Raw genomic sequence first — 19,598 nt, 5'->3', positions numbered from 1 at the left:
TCAAACTGTGATTGAATTCATATCACCGCCAAATGAATTATTATTAGATGAAATGTGGAACGATCCATCGCTCGTCCGTTGATTGCGGTGCCGGTGAAAGTAGCCGTCCCAATTACGGTGTAACCGTTTCCTCATTATATGTAATGAAGCCACCCACCCCCAGCGAAAGTTGGAAGCATAAATTTTCCATCATGCACATATTATAATCGCGAGAACGTGTCTGTCGCTGGTGAACGCAATATGCCTAGCAGGAGATAAATTTTCATGAGAGTGATCAAATTTCCGGAACCCGTCATCGCTAATATACTGATTTTGGTTTCCATTTCATGATTTATTTAGCTCTTCACCAGTGCTGAGTCACTAGCGTGGCCAGGCTTTGGTGGAAGGTGGGGCACCTAACTTTTGCAATAAGCAGTGGGCAAATACTGTTTTCTAAACTGCCATGATATCCAATATTTTTTCCCAATGAGAATAAAATAAAGTTGTAAAAATAAACTGTTATCTTAATCAAATACCAATATTTTCTCGATTCTGCGTAAATTACTTCTACTGAGTTTCATTTTATCTAAAGCTTATTTTAATACTTAACTTCCACTGACTTTTCACTTTTTGCTCAATACTTTTAGCATTTGTTTATTATATTTGTTTCGTTTATTAATTTAACTTTGTCTTAAGAGAGTTCGCCAAGTATGATGAAGAACTGACGAGTCGTTCCGGAGTTATGGCGGAGTCACGATCCCCGTCCCCACCTGTTGGTTCCCACCCAATCAGTTTCTCCTTCTGTCACGTAACCAATTAGGCATCGTTTTGCTCACTAAAAATCCCTATAACGGAAAAGACACAAAACCTTTTTTCCATATATCCCTTCTCGATGAACCCGCTCAGCGAACCTTAAATAGAGTTTCTTCTGGATTCGACTACCACATTCCACGTTCTAGAATTAAAGTGAATATTTTAAGTATACTTAAGCATCATTAGGACCATCTGGGTCTGTTGACTGGTAACAAATAAACAATAAACCCATCCCCTCCATAACCCTCCTCCCTTATGTACAGCAATCGGGGTTTGCCACAAAAGACGATCATTAAGACTGTCGCAGTGGCCTTTCAACCCAATACCCTTCTGGCATACGAAAAAAAATCCTCCTCCCTTCTTGTCTCTCAACCACTTGCGTTACTGCAATCGATCTAATGGCTTGCTAAATTTGGTGAAGAATGATCAAGGCGTTCTGGAGTTATGGCGGAACATAGATACATACAAACTGGCGTTCACTTTATTATGTATGGATTTGTGATATTTGTATTGTCATTTGGTCGGTGGTCAGACCGAACTAAGTGACAAAACTCTGATTTCGAAAAAAAAGGCGTTCAAAGTTTGCTGCTCTGTATGGTTTACAGCTATCAATCGTTCGAAATCATCTCCTTACTGCCTAAGTAACAATTTGGGTTTTATTACACTTTTATGATGGCATTTAAGACCGAAATTGGCCCTGAAAACTGCCATAAGAGTACAGAAAAACTCACAATGTTGCTTGGGTGTGGTTGTTTGCAACATTTAGCTTAGAAAATTCTTTATCGTTTGCTGTCATTGACACTTATGTGGTGTTTGTTTTTTTGTTGATTTAAAATAGGCTTAAATCCAAATGGTAAACAAGAACTACAAGTTTAAAGATTAATTATGCATCACAGGGAAATCTACAGTGAGCTTAAATAAGGTCTCAATGAAGTTTAAAAGAAGTTTGAAAGAACATGAAAAGAAGTTTTACAGAAGTTTTATTGAAGCTTTAAAAAACACAAGAAGTCTAAAAGAAGTATAAAATATAACCAAAGTAGTCTTAAGGAACTCTAAAAGAAGTCCAAAAGAAGTATAAAAGAACTCTACAAATAGTGTTAAAGGAATCTGAAAAGGTTCCAAATGTAGTGTAAAAGAAATTCAAAAGAAGTCTCCAAATCTAAAAGGAGTCTAAATGCAGCCCTAAAGAAATCTAAAGGAATTCTTAAAGAACTCTAAGAATTGTTTTAGAGAAGTCTGGCAGGAAACTGAAAGACTTCTTTGTTGGTGACGATTCACAATTTGATTAAACCTGAAAACAAAATATTAAACAAATTTCTACATGCAAAATTATATTAAATACTACAACCCTGAAATAATTATACTTACCTTACTTACCGTTGAATTATACTTACCTATTTGATACTTACTCAATAACGCCTATCTTGAAAATGTTAAATTATATGCAAACGAAAATGTTGTAACGCTAAAGGTACTAAGAAAGCTCACAATCAAGAGCTAAAACCAGTTAACAATAAATTCTCGAACAGTGAACACACATTTTTTATTTTGTCGAGCGAAATCGTCCACATTCAGTATAATACCGTGCGGTCTTCGTCACGAGTACTGTCCGCTCAAGGATTTTCGTCGTCCACCAGATAACTGGCTATTCACCCGGAATCGCACTTGGGCGATCCAACACTCTTAATGGAGTCTAAAAGAAGTTTAGAAGAAATCTAAAAAAGTCTAAACAAATCTAAAAGAAGCCTAAAAGAAATCTAAAGGCATTCTAAAAGATTTCTAAAAGAACTTTACAAATAGTTTGAAAGGAATCTGGCATGAAACTTCTAAAAGAATTCTAAAGCAAGTTAAATAGAACTCTAAAAGAGGTCTAAAAATAGCCTTATAAAAGTCTTGTAAGAATCTACACACTCAAAAAAACCGAAGTCGGAAAAACTTTGCCGGGATTTGGACAACCGATAGTTTGATGAAAATTCTTCTGATACCAAACGTTAGTAAAGATCCGTAAACGTCGATATGCACCACTGAAATTTTTACCGAACGCTCGACTGTCCAAATCTCGTTTTGAAGTGTGTGCGTCTGAAAAAATCTGAAAGAAGTATTAAAAAAATCGAACGGAAAACAGAACAGAAGTCTTAAAGAATTCTGAAATAACTCTAAAAGTAGTTTTAAAGAAGTCGGGCAAGAAGGGCTAAAGGCTAAAGTCTAAAAAAGTCTAAACTAAGTCTAAAAGAAGTTTAAAACAGGCTCAAATCAATTTTGAAAGTATTCTAAAAAATCTAAAGAAGTCTTAAAGAAATCTAAAAGTATAGAAAAAATCTAACTGAAGTTTAAAAAATTTCCAAAGGAAGTCAAAAAGAATTCTTAAAGAATTCTAAAACAAAATTCAGTCCTTCCTGGACGACACATTTATTTTAAATTTTGCGGAAAATTGGAACTATGAAATAACTACTACTTCTGCAAGGCATTTAACTATGGTAATACGAAGTGTAACTATTCAGCTAACATTGTCCTACTTTTACACATTGTAGGTTGCATGAACGATTCTTGGTACAATTTTCAGCAAAAGCTTTCATCTACACGATTGTATAGGTTGGGGGTAAATAGGGGTTAAATATGCCTAGAAGAAGGCTGGAAGAAGTATAAAATATATCCAAAAGAAGTCTTAAGGAATTCTGAAAGAAGTGTGAAAGAATTCTAAGAGATCTAAAAGAATTTTCAAAGAAGTTCAAAAGAAGTCTAAATAAAGTCTGGGGTCAGACCCGGCGTAGTGGTTAGCATTCACGCCTCTCACCCCGAAGAACCGGGTTCAAATCCTAACCCCGCAGAAGTCACGAATGACCCAAGCTGGTTAAAGTGACTATAAAAAAATAAAAAAAAAATGAAGTCTGAAAGTAGTCTAAAAAGCCTAATAAGGCCATAACAAATATTTTAAAAAGTTTTTGTCCCTTCGGTGTTGGGCCACTGAAGGGGGGGAGGCAAAAAAAACAAAGAGAATTTTTTAATGGAGCAAAAAAAATATGGATTTTAGGCATTTTTATTTTATGTTTAAACGTGAAAACCAAATCCATTCTTGCTTTTAATATATACGTTGTTAATTTCCGTGCAAAAATCTATGAAAAAAAGACAAAAACGAAAGAAAATTTTTTTGGCCGATTTTTGGAAATTCCGCTGTTTGAATTTTTATTTCTATTTCATGCTAGAAGCGTTAACTCAACTCGTACATTCATTTTTCAAGCTTTTCAGGCTGTAGAGTCCACAGACAATTGATTTTATAAAAAAATTTAACTCATATCCTACAAATTATTTTTTTGTCCCCCGATTTTTCAAGCCAATTTCCAGGGGGGGAGCGGGTTGGGGTGACAAAAACTTTTAATATGATTTGCAATGGCCTAAAATTCTAATAAAAAATAATCTAAAAAGAACTCCAAAAATAGTTTTAAAGAATTCTAGCAGAAATCTAAAAGAGTTCAAAATGAAGTCAAAAAGAAATTTTAAAGAAGTTTAAAAAGAATCTTAAAGAAGTCTAAAAGAACTCTAGGAATAGTTTTCAAGACGTCTGGCAGAAATCTAAAACCGTTTTAAATGAAGTCTAAAGAAGTGTAAAAGAAGTCTAAAGAACTAAAAGAAATCTATAGAAATCAAAAAAAAAAATTCAAAAGAAATCTAAAATTAGTGTTAGAGAAATCCGTGAAGAATCTGAAAGAGTACTAAACGAAGTTTGAAAAAAGGTTTTAAAAAAATCTAAAAGAACTCTAGAACAAATACGGAAGAATTCTAAAAAAGTTTGAAAAATAGTCATTAAGAAGTCTGGTAGGAAACTGAAAGTGTTCTAAATGAAGTCTGAAAAATATTTTGAAATCAGTCCAAAAAATAAATCTATCAGAAGTCTAAAAGAAGTCTAAATGATTTCCAAAGTTCTAAAGAAGCCTAAAATAAGTCCCAAAGATATCTAAAAAAAAGTCTAAAAGAGGCAAAAAAGAAGCCAAAAATGGCCAGAAAATAATTTAAAAGAAGTTGTAATGAAGTTTATAAGTGAGAATACGTCTAAAGGAGAATAAAAGATATCCAAATAAGCCTTGAGCATGAGCAGCTGCAAAAGCAGTTAAGATAAATAAAAAAAGTTCAAAAGAAGCCTAAAATAAGTTTTAAAGAAATCTAACAAATGCTTAAAATAGTCTAAGAGAAGCCTAAAAGAAGCCTGAGAGATGTCCTCAAGAAGCTTGAAATTAATAAAAAAAAGTTCGAAAACAGACACTGATGAAATCTGCAAATCGCAGCCGAAATACGTATCTGTCACGAATAAATGTAAATAGTAGAATTTAATTGGAAAGTTTTGTTTTTTGTTTAATTTCAGGTTTCGCACTAAGATGCTCCAAAAACTTCAGACCTCGAGAAGTCTAACAGACATTCAAAAAGTTCTAAAACAAATTTTAAATTAAATCTACAAATCCAAAAGAAGACTTGAAGAACTCTAAGAGATGTCAAAGAATTCTAAAAGAGGTCTAAAAGAACATCAAGACCAGCCATAAGGAAGTATGGAAGGAATCTAAAATGAGGAAAATTGAGTTCTAAATGAAACTCAAAAGAAGTCTAAAGTTTAAAAGAAATCTAAAATAAGTGTGAAAAAATCTAATAAAATCCAAAAAGAATTCATAAAGAACTCAAAAAATAAACTTAAAGAAGCATGGCACGAGTCTAAATGAGTTTTAAATGAAGACTAGATAATGCTTGTAAGAAGGCTACAATAGTCTAAAAGAAATCTAAAAGCATTCTTAAAGATATCTAAAAAATGGAAATCTGAAAGAGTAATAAATGAAATATAAAAGAAGCCCAAAAACGCTAGAAGAAGTGTAACAAAATTCTAAAGAAAGTTCAAAATAGTTTTTAATATGTTTTAAAATAGTCTTAAAGAAGTCTGGTAGGAATCTACGACTTCTAAATGAAGTCTAAAACATGTCCAAAAGAGGTTTAAAAAAAATTTAAGGAAATCTAGAACGTGTCTAAAAGAAGCCAAAAGACCTCTAAACGTCTAAAAATCTAAAACAAATTTTAGCCTGGGAAAGAGATTTATTTTCTGTCAATGTATAACATTAGTACCGAAGTTGGGTCATTTTTGTATCGTTTTTTTTTGTCATTATTAGTACCATTTTCGAGTTATAAATCATTCTAGTGTCATTTCTGTTTCATTTTTGTCATGACATTACGATGTTTTTTTATAATATTTTAAAGTGTTGTTTTTGTATTATTTCTCATATCTATTTCAGCACTTTTGAGGTCCTTTTTATACCTTCATGTCTTTTAATTTATTTTTTGCATTATTTCTTGTGTCATATTCGAGTTATTTTTGAATAATTTTTCTGCTGTTTTTTTCATTTGGAGTGCCATTTTTAATTTTTTCATTTCTGTGTTAATTTTTGGTACGATAATAAATATAAAACAGAAGATGCATGCAGAAGATGCGCCACCTCGTTTTAGTTTTATCTATCTATCTACATATCTATCTATATGTGCATCATTTTAGACCTCTAACTTTGATTCTTTTTGGACCTTTTTCTGTGTCTAAAAACTGAACTTTATTTCGAGCATCTTCCAAAGTAATTTTCTATGTCTTTCCTGGGCCAGTTTTTGTTCCTCTTTCTAGGCCGCATTCTATGTCACTTCCTGTGCCTCTCTTTGTGACTTTTCCAATGCCACTTTATGTGTGTCTCTCTAGGACTCTTTTTGAGACTGTTCGGAGCATGTTACTAGGTTTCCTTCTGTGACACATTCTCTGCTTCTTTCCGTACCTTTTTGGCTCTTTCTGGTTTTCTCTCTGTGCCTCTTTTTGTTTCTTTTTGAAACTCTTACTGAGATTCTGTGTGACTCTGCCTTGGTCCCTTTCTGGGACGTTTTCGATGTCCTTTTCGTTGGCTCTTGCTGGGCCTGTTTTTGAGTATCTTTCTGTAGCCTGTGCCTCTCTCTAGACAGATTTCTTTGCCTCTTTCTAGGGCTCTATTTAAGTCTTTTTCTGGGCCCCTTTCTATGCTTCTTTTTGGCCATCTTCTGTGCCATATTATGAAATCCAGTGTACCCCAACCTAGACACGCCAGTGGAGTGTGGCACTGACTGTACAAGGGCAGTGTAATTCTGTATATGCCATTACGGTATTATTGTTATGGGAAAATCACCTACCATCCATTGCATTGATTGATGTTATTAATTGAGCTGATGCTTGTGACACAGTAATTAATGGCCTACCAAGCGCACAATTCGGTTCATTACGCCATTGTTTCTCGTCTCGTTACAGATGAGTCCCTAACCTGCAACGTGTGCGACCGAGCTTTTCACTGTCACCGGCAGCTGGCGTCCCATCAGCAGAAAAAGCGACATTTTGGGTAAGTAACGTACTCGTACATACATACATACATACATACATGCATAGAGAATGGCTAAACTGTAGAGCCAGCACCCAGTAGAGTACATATTGACGGAGTAAACACTTTTTGTTACTTACACGCGGGTTTGAATGACAGCTGCGGCAAAAAGCAGCCGAAATTATGTTCCGCTAATTTGTTACGGTGGCAGTTTTTTTTTCGTTCCTACATGTTGCTGTTTAGCCATTGTATTTTTATCTTGTCAATCAAGAACGAGCGACTAATAAAGACCGCATTTAAAAAAATTACCAACATCTCTTTAAAATCTAAAGTTAAGATATTTCGGACGGAATGGCTTTTTGCTTCACTGTTGTTGTTGTTGTTGTCTGGCTGCCACGTGCACATCCTGCAATGAAAATTGCTTCGTAAATATTTCAATTTATTAGAAAATTTCCCACCTATCATTACCCGGTGGTTGTTTTACGGCTGCTATAAAACCTTCTAGACGGAAAAACTTTTACTTTCCGGGGGACTGTTTCCTAGCGCAGTAAAACCGGCGGCGTAGCTTGAAGATAACCGATACATCCATTAGAAGAGATCGCTTGCTGATGATTCGTCGCTTCGCCGATTGTCCAAGTACTGAGCTAAAATCTTTCTTGAAATGAGTCATGCGTCACGTCTTCTCGGCGTACCACACCGTGGTTCACACGGTAATGACGGCACGTTTCTTAGGTTTTTTTCGGTCTTCAAGCAAGCAGCGCGAAAGGTATTTAAGCTCCGGCGAACATTACACTTTTATGGCAACATTACGGAAAACGAGGCTAGCACTGGCACCTCGTTTTTGAACGATATTTTCTGTTTTTCATGAGCACATTTAATGTTCACTGTGTTCGAATAAGATGGTGGAAAAAGAAAAACAGGCATAAAAAAGCTGGATGAGAAATAGCGGTTTAATTAATTGATGGCGGCTGACTTTAAAGGGGGTGCTGCAAACTCAAATGGAAGGTTTTACGACACATTGCTAACATTCATTGGTTATGTTATTTTATTTTTTTTTTCCTTCTATAAAGATACCATAAAATTGAGTAGTTAAGAAGCATTGATTTCGGAAATAAGGATCTCAGCCGTGTTTTCCTCCCTTTGCGGAATCGAAAGCGAATAGAATTGGCCCCTGACTTAATTATATAGGAGAGGCTTTTGCACTGTCAAGAGGCTTCATCGGGTAATATAGAATTGGAAGGGAAGGAAATGAGGAAGGGTAGATGAGGGCCCTGAGAATAAACCCATCCTGAAGTCACTAGACATCGGTTTGATTATACTAAGATTCGAATCCACGACAACTTTGCAGCGAGATGCCGAACACCCGTTATATTCCTTACCAGATAATGCCCTTCTTTGCGAATTTATCGGAAAGTTGCTTGAAGTCTATTTTCACATAGTTTTCGTCGTCCATCGAAATACATCTGTTGAATTTCGTCAAAACTTGCATGGATGACCGCCTAGCACTCTTCTTGGTGACCAAAATCTGCTTCAAGTGCCGGTTCGGATGTTTACTGCCACTGTAGTAGTAGTAGTAGTAGTAATAGGGGAAAGCCACCATCATTTCAAGGACTTGCCAATGTATGTGGGTAGAATTACAGTAGATCCAAATTTGATTATCAAATGAATTTCACACTAATGCTGTTACAGAAGGGCCAAAAGGGATTGGGCGGACCCACAAGCAGAGGCACTTGTGCGCATTCCGGGTTATAAGAGTCGCCTTCCAGCATAGGATCCTTCCATGTAATAATCAATTTCGCTGTACCTACTTTAACCCACGTGATGATTTGTTTGTTTTAAAGAGAGTTTTGAGAAGTGCCACATTTGCTTCAGACCTTAAGGATTCAGGTTGGCAATCCACTCCATCATCCAGTCTACCACATTTATGATATCAATAATAATACTGTTAATAATATGATATTAAGATGAAATGTGGCATATATGGGTAAAATTAGAACAATCTCACCAGCAGTCCTTCGTATGGAATAGTGTGCTTTGAGGTTCCATAAGTGCTTCTAATAGTTAATTTAATTTTTCATTCCGGTATCCATGTGCAGTATTAAACTCGTTTTGGCCAAAGTTTTTACTAAATAGTAGGAGATGCTTCATAGGCTAAAACGAAAAAAAAATTAAATATGTAACTTATTAGGCTTACCTATTAGCTAGGCAGTGTGGCTCCGCCGTCTGCCCAAAACCGCGGTTTTGAGACCAGGCAGCCGGAAACCACTCAGCATCGCACCTCCTAGCTTGGCTACTCAATAGAGCATTACCAGGTATGGCCACGTGGAGGCGCTAGGTAGGGGCTTGGGATTTATCTACAATTATATTCGGAAGTTTACTGCCACTGTAAGCCCTATAGTCTTCTCGAGCGAGGATATTCCGCGTGGTTTGATAGTTGGCATCGTACCTTCTCACCGAATCCATGGATGGAGAAGCCAGGATGGACTTAACGCACCTCAATATCTCTCACCTCAGCTCTCAATCCCTAGTTTCGGTTTTTTTGAATGTTACTCGGCGCATTACCACACCTAGGATCCCCTTATAACTCTTCGGAATATGAAACGCTGTTGAATATTTTGACGGAACCTGCACCAGTGGTTATTTATAAACATGTAAACAAAGTTATGTCAAATGGTTCTAGTTCCTACAGGAGGCGTGTCGGTGACGCACAAGGGGCGTCCAGGTTTACTTTTAGTCAGCTTATATATAAAAATGGATTTCTGTCTGTCTGTCTGTCTGTCTGTCGGGATGTTCCTTATAGAATCAAAAACTACTGAACCAATCGGCGTGAAAATTTGGCGTGAAAAAGAGGTTTTTGGGGCCAGTAAAGGTTTTAGTGATGGTTAGAGACCCCTCCCCCCACTAAGAGGGGGGACTTCCATACAAATAAAACATAAATTTTTGCATAACTCGAGAACTAATCAAGCAAATAGAACAAAATTTGGCATGTGAGTGTTTTTGGTGACAAGAATTCATTCTGTGGTAAATTGAGACCCCTCCCCTCTTTAGAAGGGGAATTATGACTTCTCTCCCCTTTAAGAGGTGGGGCTTCCATACAAATGAAATACAACTTTCCTCATAACTCGAGAACTAATCAATCAAATGGAATCAAATTTGGCATGTGAAGGTTTTCAAGGGCAAAAACATTTTCTATGGTGAATTAGGACCCCTCCCCACTTTAAGAGGGGGGCTCCTATACAAATGAAATACAAATTTCCTCATAACTCGAGAACTAATCAAGCAAATGGAACCAAATTTGGCATGTTAAGGTTTTCGAGAACAAGAATATATTCTATGGTGAATTAGGACCCCTCCCCACTTTAAGAGGGGGGGCTCCTGTACAAACGAAAAACAAATTTCCTCATAACTCGAGAACTAATCAATCAAATGGAACAAAATTTGGCATGTGAAAGTTTTCGAGGGCAAGAATATTTTCTATGGTGAATTAGGACCCCTCCCAGCATTAAGAGGGGGGCTCCTATACAAACGAAATACAAATTTCCTTATAACTCGAGAACTAATCAAGGAAATAGAACAAAATTTGGCATGCAGGTGTTTTTGAAGGCAAGAATTTTTTCTATGATGAATTAGGACCTCTCCCCATTGTAGGAGGGGGGGCTCCTATACAAATGAAATACAAATTTCCTCATAACTCGAGAACTAATCAAGCAAATAGAACCAAATTTGGCATGTGTAGGTTTTTAGAGGCAAAAATATTTTCTATAGTGAATTAGGACCCCTCCCCACTTTAAGAGGGGGGCTTCTACAGAAATGAAATACAAATTTCCTCATAATTCGAGAACTAATCAAGCAAATGGAACCAAATTTGGCATGTGGGTGTTTTTGGAGAAAATTTTTTTTTCTATGATGAATTGGGGCCTCTCCCCACTTTAGAAGGGGGGGCTCTTATACAGATGAAATACAAATTTCCTCATAACACGATAACTTATCAAGCAAATGGAACAAAATTTGGCATGTGAAAGTTTTCGAGGGCAAGAATATTTTCTATGGTGAATTAGGACCCCTCCCAATTTTAAGAGGGGGGGCTTCTACACAAATGAAATACAAATTTCCTCATTATTCAAAAACTAATCAAGCAAATGATACCAAATTTAGCATGTGGGTGTTTTTGTAGGCAAGAATTTTTTCTATGGTGAATTAGGACCTCTCCCCACTTTAGGAGGGGGGGGGCTCCAATACAAATGAAATACAAATTTCCTCATAACTCGAGAATTAATCAATCAAATGGAACCAAATTTGACATGTAAGTGGTTTTGGAGGCAAGATTTTTTTCTATAGTGAATTGAGACCCCTCTCCTCTTTAGAAAGCGAATTTTGACCTATCTCCCCTTTAAGAGGGTGGGCTTCCATACAAATGAAATGCAAGTTTCCTCTTATCTCGAGAACTAATCAAGCAAATGGAACCAAATTTGGCATGTGGGAGTTTTAGATGGCAGAAATTTTTTCTATGGTAAATTACGACTCCTCCACCTTTTAAGAGGGGGGGCTCCCATACAAATAAAATACCAATTTTCTTATAAGGCCATTGCAAATCATTTTCAAAGTTTTTGTCCCCCCCTCCCTTGGAAATTTTAAAAGGTTAATTTTTTTTTATAAAATCAAATGTCGAAAAATGAGTGTACGAGTTAACGCTTCTTGCATGAAATATAAATGGAAGTTCAAACAGTGGAATTTCCGAAACTCGGCCAAAAAAAATTTCTCCGTTTTTGTCTTTTAGTTCGTAGATTTTTGCACGAAAAATACCAACGTCTTTATTAAAGGCAAGAATAGATTTGGTTTTCATGTTTAATCTTTAAGTAAAAATGCCTAAAATCCATATTTTTTTTGCTCGATTTAAAAATTCTCTTTGTTTTTTTTCGACCCCCCCCCCCCTTCAGTGTCCCAACACCGGAGGGACAAAAACTTTATTAAATATTTGTAATGACCTAACTTGAGTACTAATCAAGCACATGGAACCAAATTTGGCATGTGGGGCTTTTAGGGGGCAGACATTTTTTCTATGATGAATTAAGACCCCTCCCCTGTTTAGGAGGGGGAGCTCCCATACAAATGAAATCCAATTTTCCTTATAACTTGAGAACTAATCAAGCAAATGGAACCAAATTTGGCATGTGGGAGATTTTGGAGTCTTCAATTTATTTTGTGATAGTTAGAGACCTCTCACCCCTGTGGTAGGGGGCTATGGACTCTCATACAAATAAAACAGAAATTTTTGCGAAACTCAAAAACTAATCGAACTCGAGAAATTCGAGACTCTTCCATAAAACATTAGTCAATAACAAGACCACAAAAACTATCTATAGTAACACTAGATCATTCAGGACGAGACGGCCGCGCGTGTTGCCGGTGACCCACCGTCGGAGCCCCGCCCACTGGGGGAGGCAACTCCCCGCAGAAATCACTACTGTTTAGGTTTATTTGTTTTCCTAGGTCTACCTGGGTTTCCTGGAACGAGCGACAGCGAGTAAGAAGAGGATTGCGAAATGGTACTTCCCACAAAATTTTTTTCCGTGAAATGGTACATTCCGCTTAAGGTTTTTCGCAAAATGATATTCGGCGAAATGTTGTACAATCATAGCGAATATTACTATCCGCTTTCTGGCTATGCAATGAGGGGACAGGCGAGTTGTTTTCTACTTTACTGTGAGGAAAAATGGCAAATTAGTATATTAAACTACCCATTCTTGGTAACTAATAAGCATTAATATAAGCAGCAAATCATCGTATCTGGCATTTTATACTGCACGTTATTGTATGTTAGCTGTTTGACTGCATGGGTGTTGTAAATTGGCATCTAAAATTGTATTCAAATTCTTCGTGTCGGTAATTAACTGTAAATTAGCATTGTCAGCACTATAAGAAGGTTATCAGTAAAGTAGCTGTATATTTTGCCAAAATAGCATTTAAGTCGCCTTGGCAAAATATACAGCTACTTTAGCATTTAAGGCGACTTAAATGCTTATTGGCCTACATTTGAATAGCATTGGTGATGCTTATTGGTTACCTGGGATGCTTTCATAGTTACGTAACTGCCAAAATGAATCATCTAAGGTTGAACTCCTCAGAAACTTGCAAAACTCGAGATTGTGACAAAGATCATCCGAAATTCATGATTTATGTACAACACAGGTTAATTTGTGGCAACACGAAGTTTGTCGGGTCAGCTAGTACTTTATATAAACGTGAATTTCATATCGCCGAAACGCCTGGTATAAGGTGGTTTAATATAAGCCTCGGAGCATTTGCAATTATAACGAAAACCTGCTGCAGATATCCCTCAACGTGTGTACCGACGTCAAAGAAAAAAAATGTGAAAATTGCCACATGGGCAACTAGCGCACTGGTACATATTCGTCGTCAGCATAGTGAAATGCATTTAGGGGAAATGTGTATAATGTGCCCCCCCCCTAAGAGTAAATGGATATATCTCCGTTATACTTCCCCAAATTAACGTTACAACTACGTGTATATGTTGGTATTTAAGCTGACAACCAATTGCAATTGTTTATTTCATTTAATATTGTGGAATAAACATGCTAGGAATTATTTAATAAAAGCACCTACATGTTGTGTATCGTGTCTGCGCGGGGTAAAATGCCCCACCTGCGGTATAATATGCCCAATGCGGTAATTTGAGTATTTCTACCAGTGACAGACCAACTCTATTTTGTAGAAAGTAAAACTATTTCGTTTGTTTTGCAAAATATCGTTATTTTATGTAAAATAAACCTAGTTTCGGCCTTCTGGTGCACTTTTTCTTTTCTGCATGGGGCACATTATACTGCAGCTGTGGCATTTTGCACCGCGTAGTTGAATTACCTGGAATTTGGACGTGGGTAATAAATTATTCCCACCACGGTTACTCTACAATCCTAATTGAATTAAATAATGGCAATTGACTTCAACTTAGATCTGTTTACCTATGTTTATAGCCACATTTGCAAGGGGAGCAAATTGCACCACCGCGAGTGGGGCATATTGGCCTGCTTTTACTTATTTGAAAAAATATTAAATGCTAAAGCAAATCAAGCTTTTCATACCGTTATTTTTGGCAGGGATGTCTTTTTGAAGTTCACTTTACGCAATCGAATCGCAACAACCGGTTATTTACAGATTTTGACAAGAAAATAGCTTATGGAAATGACGCCAAAAGTTACATCGGAAGCTGCACAAAAACAAATTTATTTTTGTTTTGTTTTTACAGCATGTGACAACTGTCGTACTTGCATAGTAGGCTAGTTCCATCAAATACTATGGTTTCTGGGTGGTTTTGCATTTTGATTTCGCTTGTTTAGCGAAAAACGAAGGAGGGGCACATTGGCCAAGGGGGGCACGTTATACACAATTCCCCTACTTTTTTTTACATCCGACTTTCGCCGCAACCGTTTCGTACAATGTTATAAATTCTCAGTTTCCACTCACTGCATCCACTCGTAAGTCAGGGTGCAGCAAGGGGAGAGTGGGAATATATTTTTCCGGAACTCCGTTACGGTGTGTGGCTTGAGATGCTGACACCGAGTAGGAAATGTCCTTTTTTGTCGCTGAGTTACATTAAAGTTTTGGACCCGAACTGGAAGGTTCAGCTGATATTTTTTAAAATGTCTATAATAATTGTTCAATTTTTGACAGTGTTTTCTTTTTTTTTTGCCGTGGTACACCCATTTTAACTAGAAAAGCACCGCGTAACTGACCGGTTTCAGGTGCAAAGGGCACTAGGTCGATTCGTTCGAACGTGCCAATATTTCCGCTTCTAAGCTCGTTTCTAATTTCACATTCAGCGGGAGCCGGTCACGTATCGCATTCGGTGTGAAAAGTCATTGCTTCAACGGTGTTGAAAAATGTCACTATGGAAGGTTGAACAGGGTTGGATCACTTTTGCTGCTGCTGCCGCCGCCAAAGTGCTAACCCCCTTCAATTAATTGCAAATTGTTCTGCTCACTTGTTCCGTTGCTATGCAATTCAGTTGCCTTCTGAATGCGGTGCATGCATGCATGGCCTGCCTGCCTGCCAGTGACAAGTGAGAAAATTGCTTCATCCAAGAGTGCCTTTGTTTTGCGGAAGGACTTTTTTCTCTATGGTTGTACCGCGCCGCACCAGTTGGTCTTTTGATGTTCCTCCGAGCAAGGTTTCGGACGCGTGTGTCCGAATTTGTCACTCAACGTTTTCGATTAGGGTTGTGGGAGATTCTGTGATTGAATTCTTAATCGATAAAATTTATCCTGGAACGTTAACATAAGAAAATTCTATGATTTTATTGGAAACCAATCGATCCTTTAAACGCAGTAGCCGACGTGGGATGGCTTTATAGTGTGGCTTTAATATCGCACTAAAATTAAACTCTGGATTCCGGCTTTAGTCTAGTCTCAGTCGGTAATTTCTTAATCCTACCAATGGAACCCAAACATGACAAAAAAGATGAAACGATACCACTTTACACAAATTAGAAACCCGACCAAGACACGAAACGGTCTTTTAATTTTCCTCCAACGTTAATGTTCGCCAGGACGGAGGAAAAGGATTACCTGAAAATCTCTCCCCGGTAGCAGGTATCCGTGTAAGTAAGCATAAGCACACATGAGCGAAGGAAACCCACTTACATACGGGTTTGCATGCTGCCTGGCCTGCCAGTGTCTCATGCAGGTACTGAAGCGCGGAAAGGTCTACTTCGAAGTGCCTGTCGAGCTACGAAGGCGGCAGCATCGTACCAGGCAAACGTACGCTGACTTTATGCGAGATGAAAGGTTCCATTACCGAATGGTGCTTATTCCTGGCAGTGTGCCAGGTATCTTCTCTATGAGGTAATTTATATTTTTATAGTCATTCATTAGGTAGACAGGTTGGTTGTAATAAATTGAACTAAATGGATTCATTTAAATGAATGCATTTAACATGTGATGCTTTAGTAAATAACACTGGTACTACAAGTGCTCATTAAAATGAGCATAAGGTCGTTATTTTTCATCTGCAATTCCATCTTGGTACCACCATTTAACATTTCCTGTTTAACACTGATGTTATCGTTGTCATCCGCGATACCTAGCAGCATGCGAGGTTTTGTGATTTTGGCACACCGCTTTCCAGTACCGCCTGTCTTACGAATAACACCATCCAATGCAATATTGAACGGCAAATTCAAAAGTTCATCACCTTTATTTTGAACCATGAACCAAGCACAATCCGCCACAATGCGTTGCGCTTAACTGATTCGTACGCCGCTTTGAAGTCTATGAACGAATGGTGAGTCTGTAAGACGAAATCTCTATTATAGATTTATCCGTAGTTCTACGAACTTAGAAATCTGGTGAATGACCCTTTGGGTAAAATCCACTCTAAAAAAAACTTAGAAATTTTCTACGGACCTATGGATCAAGTGGTCGTATCTACGGGTTTCTAATCATGTGCTGCTGTCCAGCGATTAAGGTTGTGCTTTAAAACCAGGTAACTGGAATCTTTCTCCTATTCGCATTAATTAGCTTTACTCTTTTTACGATGAAATACGATGCGGAAAATACGATGAAAGGCAATGAAAGTACCCCAAATTAACGCCCAAAAACGTAAAAAATCGTATAAAAACGATAAAAAAGGCGACAAATTATTATTTTGATAACAAGCAGGAAAACGGAACACTGTCAAAAAATCAGAAAGGTTGTGTTGCAGACTCGACCGCGTAGTTGGCGTAGAACTACGTTAGTCTGGGTTTTGCGAAGAACCCTTGAACATTAAGGAAAACGGCTTACACCACATTGAACGATGTGTACCGTAAAATAAGGCCATTGCAAATAAGTTCAAAAGTTTTTGTCGCGTTTTTGTTAGAGTACAGGAAAATAACGGAACTAGTGCAAAGATCCTATTAACTCTGTAGCGGTAACGCGCAGTCGAGATTCGAACATACAACGACTGGCTTGTTAAGCCAGTATCGTACCCTGGAGATAACTGGGCGGATAAAATTATATTTCCTCATAAATTGTATCGTATTTTTGGTAGATGAGCTATTTTTCTAGTACCAAAACCGGAGTATTTCAGAAAAGAAATCTCCCTATCGCATCCAGCTATTGACAAAACTTAAAGAAAAAATTTAGGTCCTCAAAACAATATGTTATGGGCATTAATGAGATAGTCAATGACTGCATATGTCGCATGGTTGCAGTGTTATGTAGCAAGCAAAAAGCCTGCGCCTCACAATTCACCTCGAAGCAAGGTTCTGGTCCAACAGGCCAGCCGTCGCATGTTCGAATATCAACTGCAACAGGCTTTAAGAGTCAATAGGATTGTAGCACTAGTCCTGCAGTAGTGCAATTTTCCTATACTCTTGTACAATAAATTTCCAAATGATGTTTTCCAAGGTTAGATTGAAGTGGAAAGTTTCAGTATTCAGCTCGGAAGTCGAGCAGCGAGTGAATGACGATAATGGCTCTCTGTTTTCCTTTTTATGTCATTTCAATAGTCTTTACATGTCAAAACGGCGGGCGGAATTACGCCCAGCGGCGCAAGTTTATTTTGCTTCTTTGTCTTGAAGCAGTAGCAGCCACAAGCTTAGTGTATGCAATGACCGTTCGTGCCTGGGAAGCAAGGCTATCACACGAAAGATGTATGGGAAAGTTTTCATTAAATTTCACTATTCAGCGATTGGAAAATAGTCTTTTCAAGAAAGCCATACAATTTCTTGAAAAGATTATTTTCCAATCGCGAAATAGTGAAACTTAATGAAAACTTTCGAGCTAAAACTTTCCCATACATTTTTCTGCATTTTTTATGAATCAAATGATATGCGAACCATCAAAATTTGTTCTAAATTGGAAGAGCTATTAGCGATAAAAATCTTTCATTTTTTCGTGACGCTGGATTGAATCCAAATTTTGGATTGACACCCTGCCGTAAGACATAGTTCTACCTCAAAATGACGAAAAAACAAACAAAAACACAGGGAAATTTCAGCAAAATAGACCAAAACAGCACAAAAAATATAACTAAGCTGTAAAAAAAATCGACAAAAATGCTTGCTGTCCAAAACGATGAAAACATGATGAAAATATGGCAAAAAGGCTATGAACAGACAGCAATTATGACAGAGAAGTGACAAAAAGATGGTGAATACAAAGAAAATCCGGCATAGAGAAGACAAAAAAAGACAGAATATGTGCCGAAAAAAAACTGCAGTAAGATGGTGAAAAGACGACAAAAGACAAAATAGCGATGAAGAGAAGACGAAAAGACAGTGAAAAGATGATCAAAACAGACGAAAAACGGTTCCTCGTCGACGACGATGAAAAGACGCCGGAAAACGTCAAAAAGGACAATAAAAACGAGGAAAACACTAGAAATAGATGCAGAAATGGCAATGAAGAGATTATAAAAAGACAGAAAAACAACGACAAGAAATACCAAACAACAGGCTACAAATGACGACAAAAATACGGCATCAAAGGCAACTAAAGCGGCATAAAAGACGATAAAATATTACAACAAATCGCTGAAAAGAGGCAAATAGACGAGATACCAGAAAGTCAGATGCTGAAAATAACGAAAAACGACTAACAGTCATTAAAAAACAACAGAAAAATGGCAAGAAGACGAAAGCAAAATGCGAAAGAATACACATAGCTGGCGTCTTTTTGGAGCTCTTTTTGGAACCTTTGTGGATCCATTTTGGAAACTTTTTGGAGCCTGTTTGGGAGCCTTTTCGTGCTCCTTAGGACCGATTCAGAACTTTTCTGTGTCTTTTCGCTTTTTAAAGTTTTTCGCGGCCGGTTTCGACCGTTTTTTTGAGCTGTATTAGATTCTTTTTGGTGATTTTTGGAGTCTTTTGAAAATTGTTTGTGTCTTTTTGAAGCTCCTTTGTGCTATTTTGGAGCCTTTTTCGAATTTTTTATGAGTAGTTTTTGTGCTATTTGAGACCTTTTATGAGCTCTTGGATGCTTTTTGGATCCGCTATTTGGGCGTTTCGACGTTCTTTTAAATCATTTTATAATTATATTGTAGTTTATTTGGAGTCCTTTTGGTGCCTTTTAAAGCATTTTGGGGGTCTTTTGGTACTTTTTAGAGTTTTCTGTGTTTTTTTGTGTTTTTTGGAACTTTTTAGAGTTGTTTTGATACCTTTGTGAAGTCTTTGGAGCATTTTAAAAACCTTTTTGTGGTCTTTTCGCATCTTTTTAGAACTTTTCTGGACCTTTTTAATCTTTTTTCGAATTTTAAGTCTTGCACAGCCATTTTGGAGTCGTTTTGGATGCCTTTTTTGTGCCGGTTCAGACTCTCTTTTTCGAAGTTTTTTGTGCCGTTTTTGAACCATTTTTGTGATTTTTTGAAGACTTTTTCAAGTGTTTTTTAATCCTTTTGTGCCTTTTTTGCATTTCGTTGGGCTTGTCTTGAAACTCTTTAGTGCTGTTTTGGAGC

The 19,598-nt window shown here is 37.2% G+C and overlaps 1 protein-coding gene across 1 annotated transcript in view; it reads left to right on the top strand.

Annotated features, from left to right (window-relative positions):
- Positions 1-19,598, top strand: part of LOC128745240 (uncharacterized) — a 140,165-nt gene that overhangs the window by 102,112 nt on the left and 18,455 nt on the right. Inside the window, exon 3 of the mRNA XM_053842270.1 lies at positions 7,082-7,169. Coding sequence (XP_053698245.1) covers positions 7,082-7,169 — 88 coding nt within the window. The remainder of the gene's footprint in view (positions 1-7,081; positions 7,170-19,598) is intronic.

This window comes from Sabethes cyaneus, chromosome 1 (assembly GCF_943734655.1).
Source record: "Sabethes cyaneus chromosome 1, idSabCyanKW18_F2, whole genome shotgun sequence".
NCBI lineage: Eukaryota > Metazoa > Arthropoda > Insecta > Diptera > Culicidae > Sabethes > Sabethes cyaneus.
Note: the sequence above shows the minus strand (reverse complement) of the source record. Positions and strands in the feature narration are given on the sequence as shown.